Source organism: Rhopalosiphum padi, chromosome 3 (assembly GCF_020882245.1).
Source record: "Rhopalosiphum padi isolate XX-2018 chromosome 3, ASM2088224v1, whole genome shotgun sequence".
Classification (NCBI taxonomy): Eukaryota; Metazoa; Arthropoda; class Insecta; order Hemiptera; family Aphididae; genus Rhopalosiphum; species Rhopalosiphum padi.
The window spans coordinates 25,022,131-25,036,016 of NC_083599.1; the positions used below are offsets into that span (position 1 = coordinate 25,022,131).

Consider the following 13,886-nt stretch of genomic DNA (forward strand, 5'->3'; position numbering starts at 1 on the left):
AGACTGGATAAAAATACAATATAAAAACTTTCACGCAAACCTCAAGACATCCGATGGCGCGCGCTTCTACAACCTGGGAACAAAAACAAAAAATCGGCGTCTAAAACCACGACTACCCCAAGATGTTCTCCTGTCACAATCAAGCGAAGACGAAGACCAAATTTAATTTAATTTACCACCAAAAATAAACTTTAACTAACATTTGCATGTAATTCATATCACTATAACACTAACAAATAATATTAGTATTTCGTAATTTGTCATTAACTAAAAACTGTTAACAAACTTGTAATAGCATGTACAATATGCTGAAACATTTTAATTTTAATAAATAAAAAAAAAAAAAAAAAAAAAATTGATTTTTATTTACAGATTGAGCAAAAAAAATGTATAAGTGGGTTTTTACTTAACAATTGCTTGCATATAAATCCCACGCAGAGTGTAGGAGTTTATGTTTCTCTCTAGAGCCCTTTCCGTAATCTCATGTCGAAGTAATGGGATATTAAGATTGAATTCTCTCACAGGATATATATGTGGTTTTGACATGTCAACCTATGATTATTGCGGTCTGGAGATATATCAACAGTTGCTCGACATTGGACTTCCAGTTTTTTTCATTACATATCAAGTAGTTAAAAAGTATATACATAATTTATTATACTTTTGTTTAATAAGCTATTTTACTTACTTTATTTTCTGTTTCTTTGTTTTTATAATACATAAATCCAAGATTATCTCTAATTAATTCTGTGCCCCCTTGAACTTCTAGCACTACAGTATACGATTCTGGTCTTTCTAGAGCAATTGGAGGCAGAGGTTCTAGTATTAACAATTAAAAATAAAATATTATCCTTTGAAGCATACTAAATAGCAATTCAGATTGTGAACCTATTCCAAAACATCTCTAACTAATAACCTAAGTGAAATACAATCATAGCTAATGGTAATCAAAATAATTAATACTTGCAAAATTTCAGTAGAAGTAGGATGTAAATTTAATATATTTTGTTACAGTTAAACATACCATTATGTTCAACATTGGCTTCATCTTGAACATCGTGGTAATTGTGATTATGATTAATGATATCTAAATAGTTAACAGAAAATTTTAATTTATAACATTTTGTTATGGAACTTCTGTGATTTTAACAGTTAAGCTACATACTAACCGCAATTAAGTATCAATTAATTAATAAATAACTGTTGTTAACTAAAATATCAAATCGTACTTGACAATTAACAAGCAGATTTTAGGAAAATCATCAAGTGAATATTGATAAAATTGTATTTTGTTAATGTTAAAATCGTTGAACATTATTTTTTTATTTTATAGCATAAAACTATTTAGAAAACTGTTGGTTTAATTGACAAACAAATTAATATTATGTTTTTGTCCTTATAGTACTGTAATGTAATAAAATAAAAATTAAGTACTTACCATGTTCCGGGTTAATAATATTGTAATTATGACCGTGCAAAATATCATAATCTAAACAAATACGTTTGTAATTTATTAGACCTGAAACTAAGAATTATACTTTGAACTTGTGTATAACAAAGGTAATACATTAATACTGCCTAATTGAATTTGTTGTATAAAATATTATACAACATAAATTATATAATCAAATTATTATTATATAATATTATATATTATACAATATTATATTATTAATATTGTATTAAACAAAAATGAAATAATAATAATATAATGTTAGTAAATAAAAAATGTTATTGTATAAATGTCCTTTTAATTCTAGTATTCAATCAAAAATTTAATAAAAAGTACATTTTCTGTGTTGGTTAGTTCACTTTAAAAATAGTTTTAAAAAGAATGTTAAAAATGTCGATTTTGTTTAAAATAATAAAAATATGATATAGTAAAACCTCGATTATCCGAACCTTTGTTATACGAACCCTCTATTACCCGAACTGCAATTAGCGTATCCGAACGTTAAAACTCGTATCCGCAACTTGTAGAAAAGTACGTTGCAGCTCATCGTCAAATAAAAATCGATAATATTGTCAAAAAAATATATCAAAAATTATAATAATATGTTCCCGTATTATGTATGTAGTGGATTTTTAATAATGTAATGTATGTAATTCTAATGAAATATTAATAATAATAATAATAAATATGTAAGTACATAATATAAAATATTTAAGTATTTAACTGTTTAAAAAATTTTTTTTTAATTTCCAATATCCGAACTTTAGCGTGTCCGAACTAGGTGCGGTCCCAATTAGTTCGAATAATAAAGGTTCTATTGTTTTTTTTTTAGTTCATTGAAATTAGTAGTTGTTTTATAGTTGTGTGTTGGTATTGTTATACATTTTTGTCGGTATTTTATTATTTTAGAATAAAGAGATAGGTCGTTTTGTGAAAATTTTATTGAATAATTTACTGTTATTTCATGTTAAAAAAGCAATTCTATGTCTATTATTGGGTGGAAATTATGACTGAAGATACTACATTGTTACATAATACTATAAATAAATGTATTAATGATGAAACTCCATCATCACCTGCTACAACTATTGCTACAATTGACCAATTTGTCTATGATGAAAGTCCATTGATAGTGGATGAAACTTTTTTAACTGATAAAACTACACTTGAAGCTAGTACAATAATTTCAGAATCTACTACTATTTTTTCAGTTTCTCTTAAGGATATTTCAAGGATTCCTCATGCTATTAGAAGTAAAAGTACACGCAGAGGAAAAATTGCAATCATTACCAATAGTTCTTATAAAAAAGAATTAGAAAGTCCAAGTATAACAAAAAAAAAGAAGAAAATTTATGATTCAATAAAAAAACATTCGGAAAACTATTTGATAACCTACAGCAGGAAAAACGAAAATATAATTTTAGTAATACAACTAAGGTAATGAATAAAAATATCAATATATCAAACGACCAAGATGAAACAAATTGGTGTATATACTGTACTGAATCATATAACACTGGTAGCAAAATGTGGATAAAAATGGGTTAGGTTTATTGGGTGTGCGAAGTGGTGTCATGAGATGTGTGGATGACTATTTGTTCCACAAAATATGCATGGAAGTGTTTGGTTGGAACAAATATATTAATTCGAATCATAATGTAGTGGAGACACCGGGTTATTTCCATTACCGTTTTTATTATATTTATATTTAGGTTGTTGTGTTATTTGTACTATTTTATTGTATACCGTACCGTACTGTGATTATTATATTGTATTATTATTTTCCTTGTTACCTAATCTCGTCACCCCCTCCCACCAATATACCGCGCACGACGCGCTCGCCGTACGGCCCGAACGTCGGCTTCTTTCACTTTCGTTTGCGCGCGCCCGATCGCAACAGCTCCGTTTTACCGTGACGTACGTTACGTATCGACTCGCGCGACAACATACTCCTCCGTCCTGTGACTGTTTACATTCATATTACTAATACTTTGTGTTTCGTTCATTGCGAACATACACGAAATTGACTATTTGTCGTTTTTGTTGCGTTACTTACGTTAATAAAAATTGTATCGTCGACCGACGCATCCACAAGACGTGTTTGTTTGTTCACACAACAAAACCACGTGTTATCCGCGATTGCTCGTCATCCTGACATTTATTTGCTGTATGTTATTCGCAGACGCTAAAATGTCACAGTTACACTGGAGTGATGAGAATTGATGTCGCGCACAGATATACACCAATATGTACTAAATAGCCGTCTTCGAATAAACCACCACCGAATAAGCTTTAACGCGACGCCATATGCAAAGAAGACAACTCGATATACAAACGTTATGAATATTAGACTATTATCAATATAATTTATATTACTAGGGGCTGGTGAAACTCGATCCCGGTGTATAGAAGCCGCCTTCGAGGTGGTCGAGTGAAAATCGTTTCATCGGAAAATCGATAGGGAATGGCGATCGCGTGTCTAGTAATCGGTCACTAAAAAATGTGATCAAGTCGATTGCCGTATTTGTGAGTTAACAGTTTTTCTATAACTAATCAGTTATCATTCGGTGTAAAAGTTTAGGTCATCGCATGCCCGGTTTTTTTTTTGATGTAAAAAAAAATATAAATATGAAAAATGGCTATCAGCCCTCAACCGATGCAAATCGATATCTGCACTCCTGACGTCGATAATCGAAAGCTGTTTTGTTGAATAAAATGTTAAAGTCGATTGCCATGTTTGAATATTAAGTAATCAATCATCGGGGAAGTTCAATTTATACGCATCTAAACGTATCAGGTTCCTATCCGACTGCGTCGGATCGCGGGCGATGTGGGAGATGCACGGATGAAATTGTACTTCTATTATATAATATGTCGCATACCCGGTTCTTTTTTGAATGAATAAAAAAATAAATAAATACTAAAAATAGGAATTGGGTGTCTAGCTATCAGTCATTAACGGATGCAAGTCGACAACTGTGCTGGGCAATCCACCTGGCACTTACGGCGGATAGCAAATGATATCAAAATTTGTATAAACTTGAACTTTGAATAATACAAAGTTTCCATACAAAGACCTGTTAGAGTATTTAACATATCGTATATATTATAATATTATGATATTTGATAGTTGAGTGTGAATGCATTTACAGTGCCGAATCTCGAGCACTTAAACCGTTTCTGAGCCGTGACGAATTTTGAGTCTCGGACTGTTTCACTTATGCGATTTGTATAATTGTGTGTATTGAAACTCGGATAATTCTTTTTAATGTACGTCAATAATTGCCGATTTATGCGCATTATTATATACGTATTTTATAATATGACTAATAGATTATATACTATTTGAATGTACCAAATTCATTCAAAGAAGTAAATATTAATACACATATTGTGTTTTATAAGGTAGTTACCTATTTTTTCAATAATATAAGAATATAATTATTTAAATTTAAAACCAGTAGAAGTACTGTATTAACCTATAAAAGTTAATTGCACTGACCTTGTACAAGTTGTTCAAGTTTTTTATTTGTTAATTATTCAATTTTAAAGTTTTGTGTTTTAAATTATATTATAATTATGAAGCTCCAAGACACTTTTCAATCGTTTGAAGAATTTGAAAGCCGCTTTAAGGTCTACAAAGATACACATTTTGTAGATTATTTCATAAAAGATTGTAAGACATTTGACTCCATAAATGCTAAATTCCCAAACGGTAGAATGGTTACAGCATCAAATGGTTTCAAATATTATTATATAAAATTTTGTTGTGTGCTTGGTTAGGTTAGTGCAGCGATTTTTTTAACCTCGAAAGACAACCTCACCAAATCAGAAGGGTGGACAAATCATTTTTTAAAATTGGGATTGCAGGATCCTTTCGACCTGGTTAGTAATTTGCTGGGCAATCTTAAAATGGCAAGCCCAAGAATCAACTCCAGGAACATCCGTCGGTAGTCGTAGTTGAGGTTGACGGCATCCTGCCCGGCAGATGAATCCGACGAGTTACCATCAATTGAGAACTGCCCAGGTTTAGGCACACTCACCAGAGCCCTTAAAGCCAAGGTCGGGTTACCGCCTATATTGAACTCGAGATGAGTAAAATCTATAAACACAAAAAAATGCAAATTAATACAGATTATCATGATTCTAAAAGGAAAAATCAGAACTTACTCTTCCTGGATTTGCCAAATATCGATATTAATAATTTGAGGTTTAGGCACTGGGTGACATTACCGGACGTGGCAATGTCGAAGGGCACCATGGTCCTATATGCGCCCATACCGGTAAGGCCACAACAACACTGTCCACTTCCGGCACGCATTCCTTCATTAACTGTGATTAACTGTGAACCCCTAACGCGTTCACACGTACAGCTAGTTAAAGATATGATTGTAAACATTTTTAAAGTTTTAGAAACACAAGAATACACTGTATGTCTGTATAATAGTATTTATATTATCATTTATATTATTAGTCAATATAAGCTTATATCTATATTTATGTGCATGTAACACAAAATCTATACATACCATAAAAACAGTTATAAAGATTACAATTTATTTTTTTATTGATTTCTCAACATTTTTCAATATTGATAATTAAGTGTTAATGATTAACATATATTTATAACACTTTAAACTTACCTGTACGGCAGCAACTTTCCCAATTTGTATTAACGCGGGAGAATGTCAACAACCTAAAATCGCCGGATAGAAAATAGGATGGTTATAGTAAAAAGAATATAATAGAAATTGAATGACAATAAAACTCTCGTTGTGTACTGATGTTTTAAAAAACTACATAAGTTAGGTTCTTAAGGTACTGTTTGGAATATGCAAAACGCATGAAGTGTCCATACTAATAGCTTTTATAGTTTTCAAATGTGGCTGCATATCTCGCATAAAAGCAGTATTGGTAAACACAATACCAATAAGGTTTTGAGTTCCATTATCTCTCAATATCTCTAAAGATTTCTGATAAAATGGTTCCATTGACCCATTAATATATCGCAGTGGGCGCTCACAAATTGCCTCCCAAGTGACTCAAATTGACTACAGTGTTTATTTTTTTTAAATGTTACTCAAATTGCTTCGATTTCCAAAATAAGATTCACTTGAATTTTCTCTTATTTTAAGTAGTAGCCCTCTTGTACTGGAATCGCCTCCGATAACTATAATTAATCGATTTAGGTACAACCTTACTTACTATAGGAAATATTTATAAATTAAATAAAATAAGCAAATAAATGTTAATAAATAATAATTATAATTATAATAAAAAAAATTAATTTTGTATAAAATGGACATGTAGTAGACATTTGAGTAGACTGTGTAAAACACCAGGAGACAATTCGAGTGAAAAAAGGTTACCCACCTAAATTTGGTAGACAATTTGAGTGTCACCATCGCAGTCTTGTACTCTTGTACCCCATTCTTTGGAATTAAATGTACTAGTCCAATATGCCAGTGTTTCAGGAACATGTGGGTAGTTCCTTTGCCTAACACTCGCAATAGCCTCGACTGTTAGCGTATGACCTATATTCATCGCTGCTTCTGGGTATTTATGTAATTATTTATTTTTATTACATACTTAATCATAAAAAATATATTATTTTAAAGTCATATGTAGGTATATTTTGTATTTCTAAAGTTGTATTTTTTAAATTCGCTTTGAGTCTTTTCAACATCGAAAAGCTGCGTTCAGCTGAAACGGTGGATACTATAGCTATTATAGCTAGTATCATTGATTATAAATAATATGGTAATAACGGACGACATGGTCTTTCAAGGCCGAAGTCACGGAAGAAGAAGAAGAAGAAGAAGAATAACGGACGAGGTACGACGAGTTTCCTCCGTTATTGCGAACAATTTTTAACAATGTATTTGCCGAATACGTCGGAGACTATTATCGCCCGTTAAAGGGTAAGGTAATTATACCCTATTATAATGTAGCATCCAATTACCAGTCTAATGGAATGGACAGAATCACACCCGAAAATGACATCATCCTCCTGTACTGTTAGATTTTTCATTATACACAGTTTTCCTCTAAGCACTTCTACAACCCGCTGGATTATTCTACAGCTAGCCAGGTTGAGCATGGTGTCCAAAAAAGCAGTCCAACGCCAGCCGATAGGCAAGCCATTTCTCCATGGAAATTGTATTTTGCCTACTGTCACCGTGCCACCTTTTACGAAAATGCTATCCCATAGAGCCCGCCACACTTGCATATACTCTTCAGGGATATCTATGAGTTCCATTTGCAGATATTCTGGGACCGACATAACATCAGTATAAAAAGAAGATGAATATATTTCAAATATTTTCTTGTATTTGTCTAAATTACTAAAACGATTCTATTGGTGTAAAAACCAATTGTTTTTTAAAAATATTTTATAAATCTTGTGGGTCGCAAAACTTTTTACAAGGCGAACTGCGGGTTGGCCATCCCTGCTGTAGATCATTCAATCTAAATTTATATAAACAACACTCTTGGTTATATGGAAGTCATCATTTACAAAAATTGTTTGCCGTTTTTGTTATTGGGTAAAATTCATTCTGTTTGGAATACCTTTGGTTATTGTGATTTAAAAAAATTATCTAGGCAACATCAATCATCAAAAGAACATATTCATAACCATTTAGGATTAAAAAATTTAGAAAAAAATAGTTTTACTACTATAGTAGATATTATTAATGAGCATGGTAATCTGTTTAAAAAAAAATTATAATAAAAATGTGAGATTGCATCGTTTATTTATGGAGCTCTTAATTGATTTGGTTTTATTTTTGGGAAAACAAGAGCTAGCATTTCGTGGCCATGGTGAGAGTAGTGATTCATTCCAATTTACGGCGTCATATATCAAACCTCTGATCTACGTACTGATCTAACCTTCCAGCCGGGTTTGCCACTAGATACAAAAACATCGTACCAAATGTTTTTAACAAAACATGGTTTAATAACCTAAATTTACCAAGATCAAGTATCATACAATTCAATCATCTACGTTTTGGTCACACAATGTTGTGTGCCCACGTGAACAAATTAGGACTAAACGACTCCCCACTCTGTACTCTACATTAGAGAGTTGTTTGATATGCATATTGTTAGGTGTTCTTAATAAATACAAAATCATTATAAAAGTATAAAAAACACATTTTCAGGTTTGTCCAAGTCCGTTTCTAAATGACTTAATTTCGTGTATTTCTGATTCTTTAATAAATCAAATAAAAAATGAAATTAGTTAACGTTAATTTTATTCAATTCAAATTGATGATACTACAGATATCATTCAATAAACACAGTGTTTAATTATAATTAGATATGTTACAGATGATGGGGCATGTGTATTGTCAGGTCATTTAACAGATTTACAGACTAAAGTTAAAAAACTTGCTCCTAATCTTTTATTTACACACTGTTCAGCTCATAGGTTAAATTTGGGTATTGCAACATGGTTGTAGTATAAATGCTAAATGTTGTATATTTTTTGCTAATATAACTGGTATCACTGCTTATTTTCACAATTCTACCTCATGTACTAATGTTGTAGATAACATTGAAGGGAAATGAATTCCTCAATTCAAACTAGATGGTCTTCACGTTCAAAAATTGTACATACAGTAGTTAATGAGTTACCAGGGTTAATAAATGTTTTTGATTTTATTAGCAATGATCCAAAATTCATCTGAATTTATTTGTGGTGCTATAGGTCATTTAAAAAATTTAAAAACTTTTGAATTTGCTTTTTTAGTACTCATATTTAGTAATTTAACATTCTTCAAAATAAATCATTTGATATAAAATTTTGCTTAAGAAAATTAAATATAACATGTGAGCTTATAAATAAAAAAAAATATGAGTAAATTTTTAAAATTATTTAATCAAGCGATTACTCTTACAAAACCTCAAAAAGCTACAAGAAATGAATCTAACAATCAATCAAATTTTAAAACATTATTATGAAATATTTGATAATATTCTAATGCAATTACATACTAGATTTCAAGACATAAATAAATTACTTTTTTTATAGTTAGCTGATGTAACTAAATTTAAAGAATATTCTTGTAAATTTCCAGACAATGCTTTAAATAATTTGAATTTAACCTATTCTAATATATTTTATGATATAAATAAATTAAATGTTGAATTTGAGGTTTTGTATAGTGATATAAAATATGAAAATTTAATACATATTTATGATATGGTTAAAATTATTGAACAAGATACATTGAAAGACATTTTACCTGAAGCTTATAAATTATTTATTCTTATTTTGACAATACCATCAACTAGTGTATCAAATGAAAGAAGTTTCTCCAAAAAGTTTCAACCGCCACGGTTGAAGAGGTAGAATAGGCAGAACGTGTTCAGAATTGTAGGAAATGCCTATTTTTAATAGTTCAGACTCTTGACCATTGACCTAGTTTATTATACATACGAGGTCTGGGTATTAAATAACGAGACTGCTTATAAAAAATGGTTTAATTTAAAAATTATTCCACAATTGAATGTTCCCCTTCAATATACTCTTCTCCCCTCTCCACACACTGTCCATTCGTTTCTTCCATTGCTTGAAGCAGTGCTGGAAGTCTGTTTTCGTAAGATTATTCAGGAGATTTCGTTTCACCTCTTCCATCGAACCGGGTTCCTTTTAAGGCAGACTTGATCTTTGGAAACAAGTAAAAATCGCAGGGTGCCAAGTCAGGTGAGTAAGGCGCGTGTTCGAGCACCGGAGTGCTTCTAGCGGCCAAATAACGCTTCACAGACAGCGCGTTATGGGCAGGTGCGTTATCCTGGTGCAAGATCCACGACTTTTTTTTTCACAACGTCGGCTGTTTCTTACGAACTCGTTCGCGCAGTGTCACCAAAACTGTCAAATAGTATTGTTGGTTCACAGTTTGACCCTCTGGAACCCATTCAATCATCACGATGCCGTTGATATCGAAAAAAACGATCAGCATGGCTTTGAATTTAGATTTTGACATCCTTGCTTTTTCATTCTTTGCGATACAGAAGTCTTCCAATGCATGGATTGCCGCTTAGTTTCGACATCGTATTGGAATATCCATGTTTCATCGCAGGTGATGATGTTTTCCATCAATTCAGGCCCTTTTTCTAACCTCTCAAGAATGTCAGAGCAGATCTCTTGACGGACGAGTTTATTTTATTTACTATCCCCAAAATTAATTTAGTATAGTCACAGTTTAATTATATTTCCATGGCAATAAACGAATTATTATAGAATCAAAATTGTATAAATGTTTTATTTAATAAATATATTTTTGTTTAATATTTTTTCAAACATTTGTAATTAATAATTTTAAATGCATGTAGACCACAAAAATTATTATATTATATTGTATCCACGAGTACATGACAATGTTCAATTTCGGGATATTAAATTTGTTATCAGCTTTGAGAAACCATCAGCGACTTGTACAGCCCGTAGAACCAAGTATTTCACCCATAATTGACATTGCGATGAAGGTGAATAAAATTAAACAGGACGACCTACAACCATTGGAAGCGCTAAATACACGCATGCGTCGAGCGTTTAAGATGATCGATCGTTTGGAAATAAATAGACATAGGACAGCAGTAGCTCTGAAGTTTGAAATGATGGAGTTGATGGAGAATAGACGTTCGTTGATAGAACTGAAAAATGATCCGCCGATTTCAACCGGCACCCAGACATATTTAGTAAAGAAACCATGCCGCGTTAGGTATGAGTTAAAAGTTTATTAGATAACAGATTGAGTAGGTATGTGTTGTTATACATAAAATTTCTCCCATCAAGGCCAATTTATTTATAAATTATGTAGCATTGGGAATTAGTTTTCAGAATTTTCAAATAATTAATAGTCCGATAACTTGTGCAGGGCAAAAACATTTTTTCGGTGAAAATAAAGTCCAACAATATTGATTTTGTTAGTCAATTTATGGACTTCACAGTACTTAAATTACTAGGTACCTGGTCATACAAATTAAATACATTTTTTTTTAAATTTTATTTCAACATTTGTTATTCAGCATATTTTAATAGAAAACTTATTGGTGTATTTATAAGGTTCGTAATACCAGGAATGCCTTGGGAAGAAGATACGATAAATGAGATTTGGCAATATCCAAAAATGATACTACAGTTTATGACAAAAATGTGGATAATTATAAAGTTTATTATAAAGCATTTAAAAAATCCAGTAATATTACACAATATGGCCGCAAAAATATATGTTGGATTTGGAAAACTTATTCATATAACTACGACAATTGATATTCCAAATAACACAACTACGATAAACTTCAGAGGATTTCCACGGAATTCCACATAAGTGTTATATATTTAAGAAATATAAATTGAATACATAATTCGAAACATACATGCTATTCACATGGGTTCAACGTTTTAACTAGAGGTGTTTTTAGTCTTTCAGTGGTATGTGGAAATAAAGAAACTTACACAAACAAAGAATGCATTAATATTATAATATTTTTTTCAACATTATAATTTTACAGTTTTTAAATTTGTGTAAACAAATATTAACTAATATTAATAAAAACTAATTTTAGTTTAGCTCGGTGTTCATCATCTGATAGCATAACTTTATAATTAGTTGATTTGTTATTTGATGTCGATTTGTTTTTTTAATATTTGTAAATGATCTGGCGATAAACGGAAAATGATTTTATACTGTCTTAACACGTTAACTGCCACGAGCCCGCCGGCGACCTAACACGGATACATTTAAGTGGAGCCATTTAGGTTGCCGGCGACCTAAACCGAATTATTCTTCAGGGGCCGCTTAGGTCACCGGTGGTTCAAACCTATCATTGTATTTAATATACTATATTTTTTATGGTATAGAAATAATGACTTAATAATTACATTATGGCGTACACGAGAAAAAACGAACAATTTAAAAAAAAAAAAACTAATTGATACCTTTATTTTAACTGTGTTTAAAAAAATATTCTTAATTGTACATAAATTAATAATATGAAAAAATACTAAATTACTCTTGTATGAGTTTTTATTGATTCTTCATATAATATGATCAGAGAAATGATAGGCAAATGAATGGTTGTGATGGACATGTACTGCAAAACGTAGTGACTTTTTTTTGTTTTATTTAATGCTTCTCTAAAACATAAACATATATTTTTATTAATTTTAATTAGTTTATAAAGATGATAAAATTAAAAGAGAATTTCTCTAATAAATCCATAAATATACATGCACTATGCGAGGAAGTCAATGTTGACATTCACATACTCCAAAAAATAACTGAACAAATTAAACCAATGGTAACTGATAGATACATAAAAACAAAGCTCTCCAAACTGATAAACCTTTTATTCCAATCTCTTCCACTATTATAGTCAACCACAATGCAGCCCCTCTTCAATATACTCACTCAAAAACATAACAATCAAGATATAAATATACTTCAAATAAACAAAAATTAAAATTAATTAAAATAAAAAAAAAAACAAAAACAAAACTAAATTATTAATAATAATGAATTCAAACAATAATAATAATATAAAAATACTACAATGGAACATGAACGGATTCAATAAAAAGTATGAAGAAATTACTATTTTAATACAAGACCATAACCCAGATATTATATGCATTCAAGAAACTAATTTTAAAAACGACAACATATCTAACCTACCTAATTATGACGGTTACAGTAAAAACAGATTAGATAGTATAAGGGCAAGTGGTGGAGTGGCTATATATGTCAACACCAATTACCCGAGCAGTCAATTAAACTTATCTACAGACATAGAAGCGATAGTGGTTACAGTCAAATTAAATAATAATGATATTAACATATGCAATATATATTTACCAAATAATAAATCATTTACTGTAATGGACATTAACAATATAATAAAACAATTACCACAACCATTTATAATTGTAGGAGATTTTAATAGTCACAACATAATATGGGGCTCAAATAACACTGATCAAAGAGGTAAAGTCATAGAAAAAATTCTGGAAAATAATAACATAATATTATTAAATAATACTGAACCCACAAGATTAAATCCAATAAACGGTAACCTATCAAACATTGACTTATCATTCGCTAGCACATCTCTAGCACAACGGATCGATTGGAACGTAACACCAAATTTAACCAGCAGCGACCACTTTCCTATAATACTACAAATTTTATCTCGGTCACACAACGCAGTAAATAACGACACATTAGAGAGATGGAACTTAAAAGACCCAAATTGGGAAAGATACACGGAAATGCTAGAAATGGAAGTGGACAACATACAAAATATAGACTCATTAAACATAGACAATCTAATAAAACTATTCACGGATGCAATAACAAAAACAGCTAAACTTACGATAGGAAAAAATAAGAATAAGCAAAAAAAACCGAAGGTGCCATGGTGGAAC

At 30.7% G+C, this 13,886-nt stretch overlaps 1 protein-coding gene across 1 annotated transcript; it reads left to right on the forward strand.

The window, feature by feature from the left end:
- The first annotated feature begins 10,709 nt into the window (after window positions 1-10,709).
- On the forward strand, window positions 10,710-11,874 carry LOC132927998 (uncharacterized). The gene is made up of 2 exons (XM_060992551.1): window positions 10,710-11,181; window positions 11,526-11,874. The coding sequence occupies exons 1-2, from the start codon at window positions 10,832-10,834 to the stop codon at window positions 11,788-11,790; spliced, it is 615 nt and encodes a 204-aa protein (XP_060848534.1). The 5' UTR covers window positions 10,710-10,831; the 3' UTR covers window positions 11,791-11,874.
- Window positions 11,875-13,886: the final 2,012 nt, after the last annotated feature.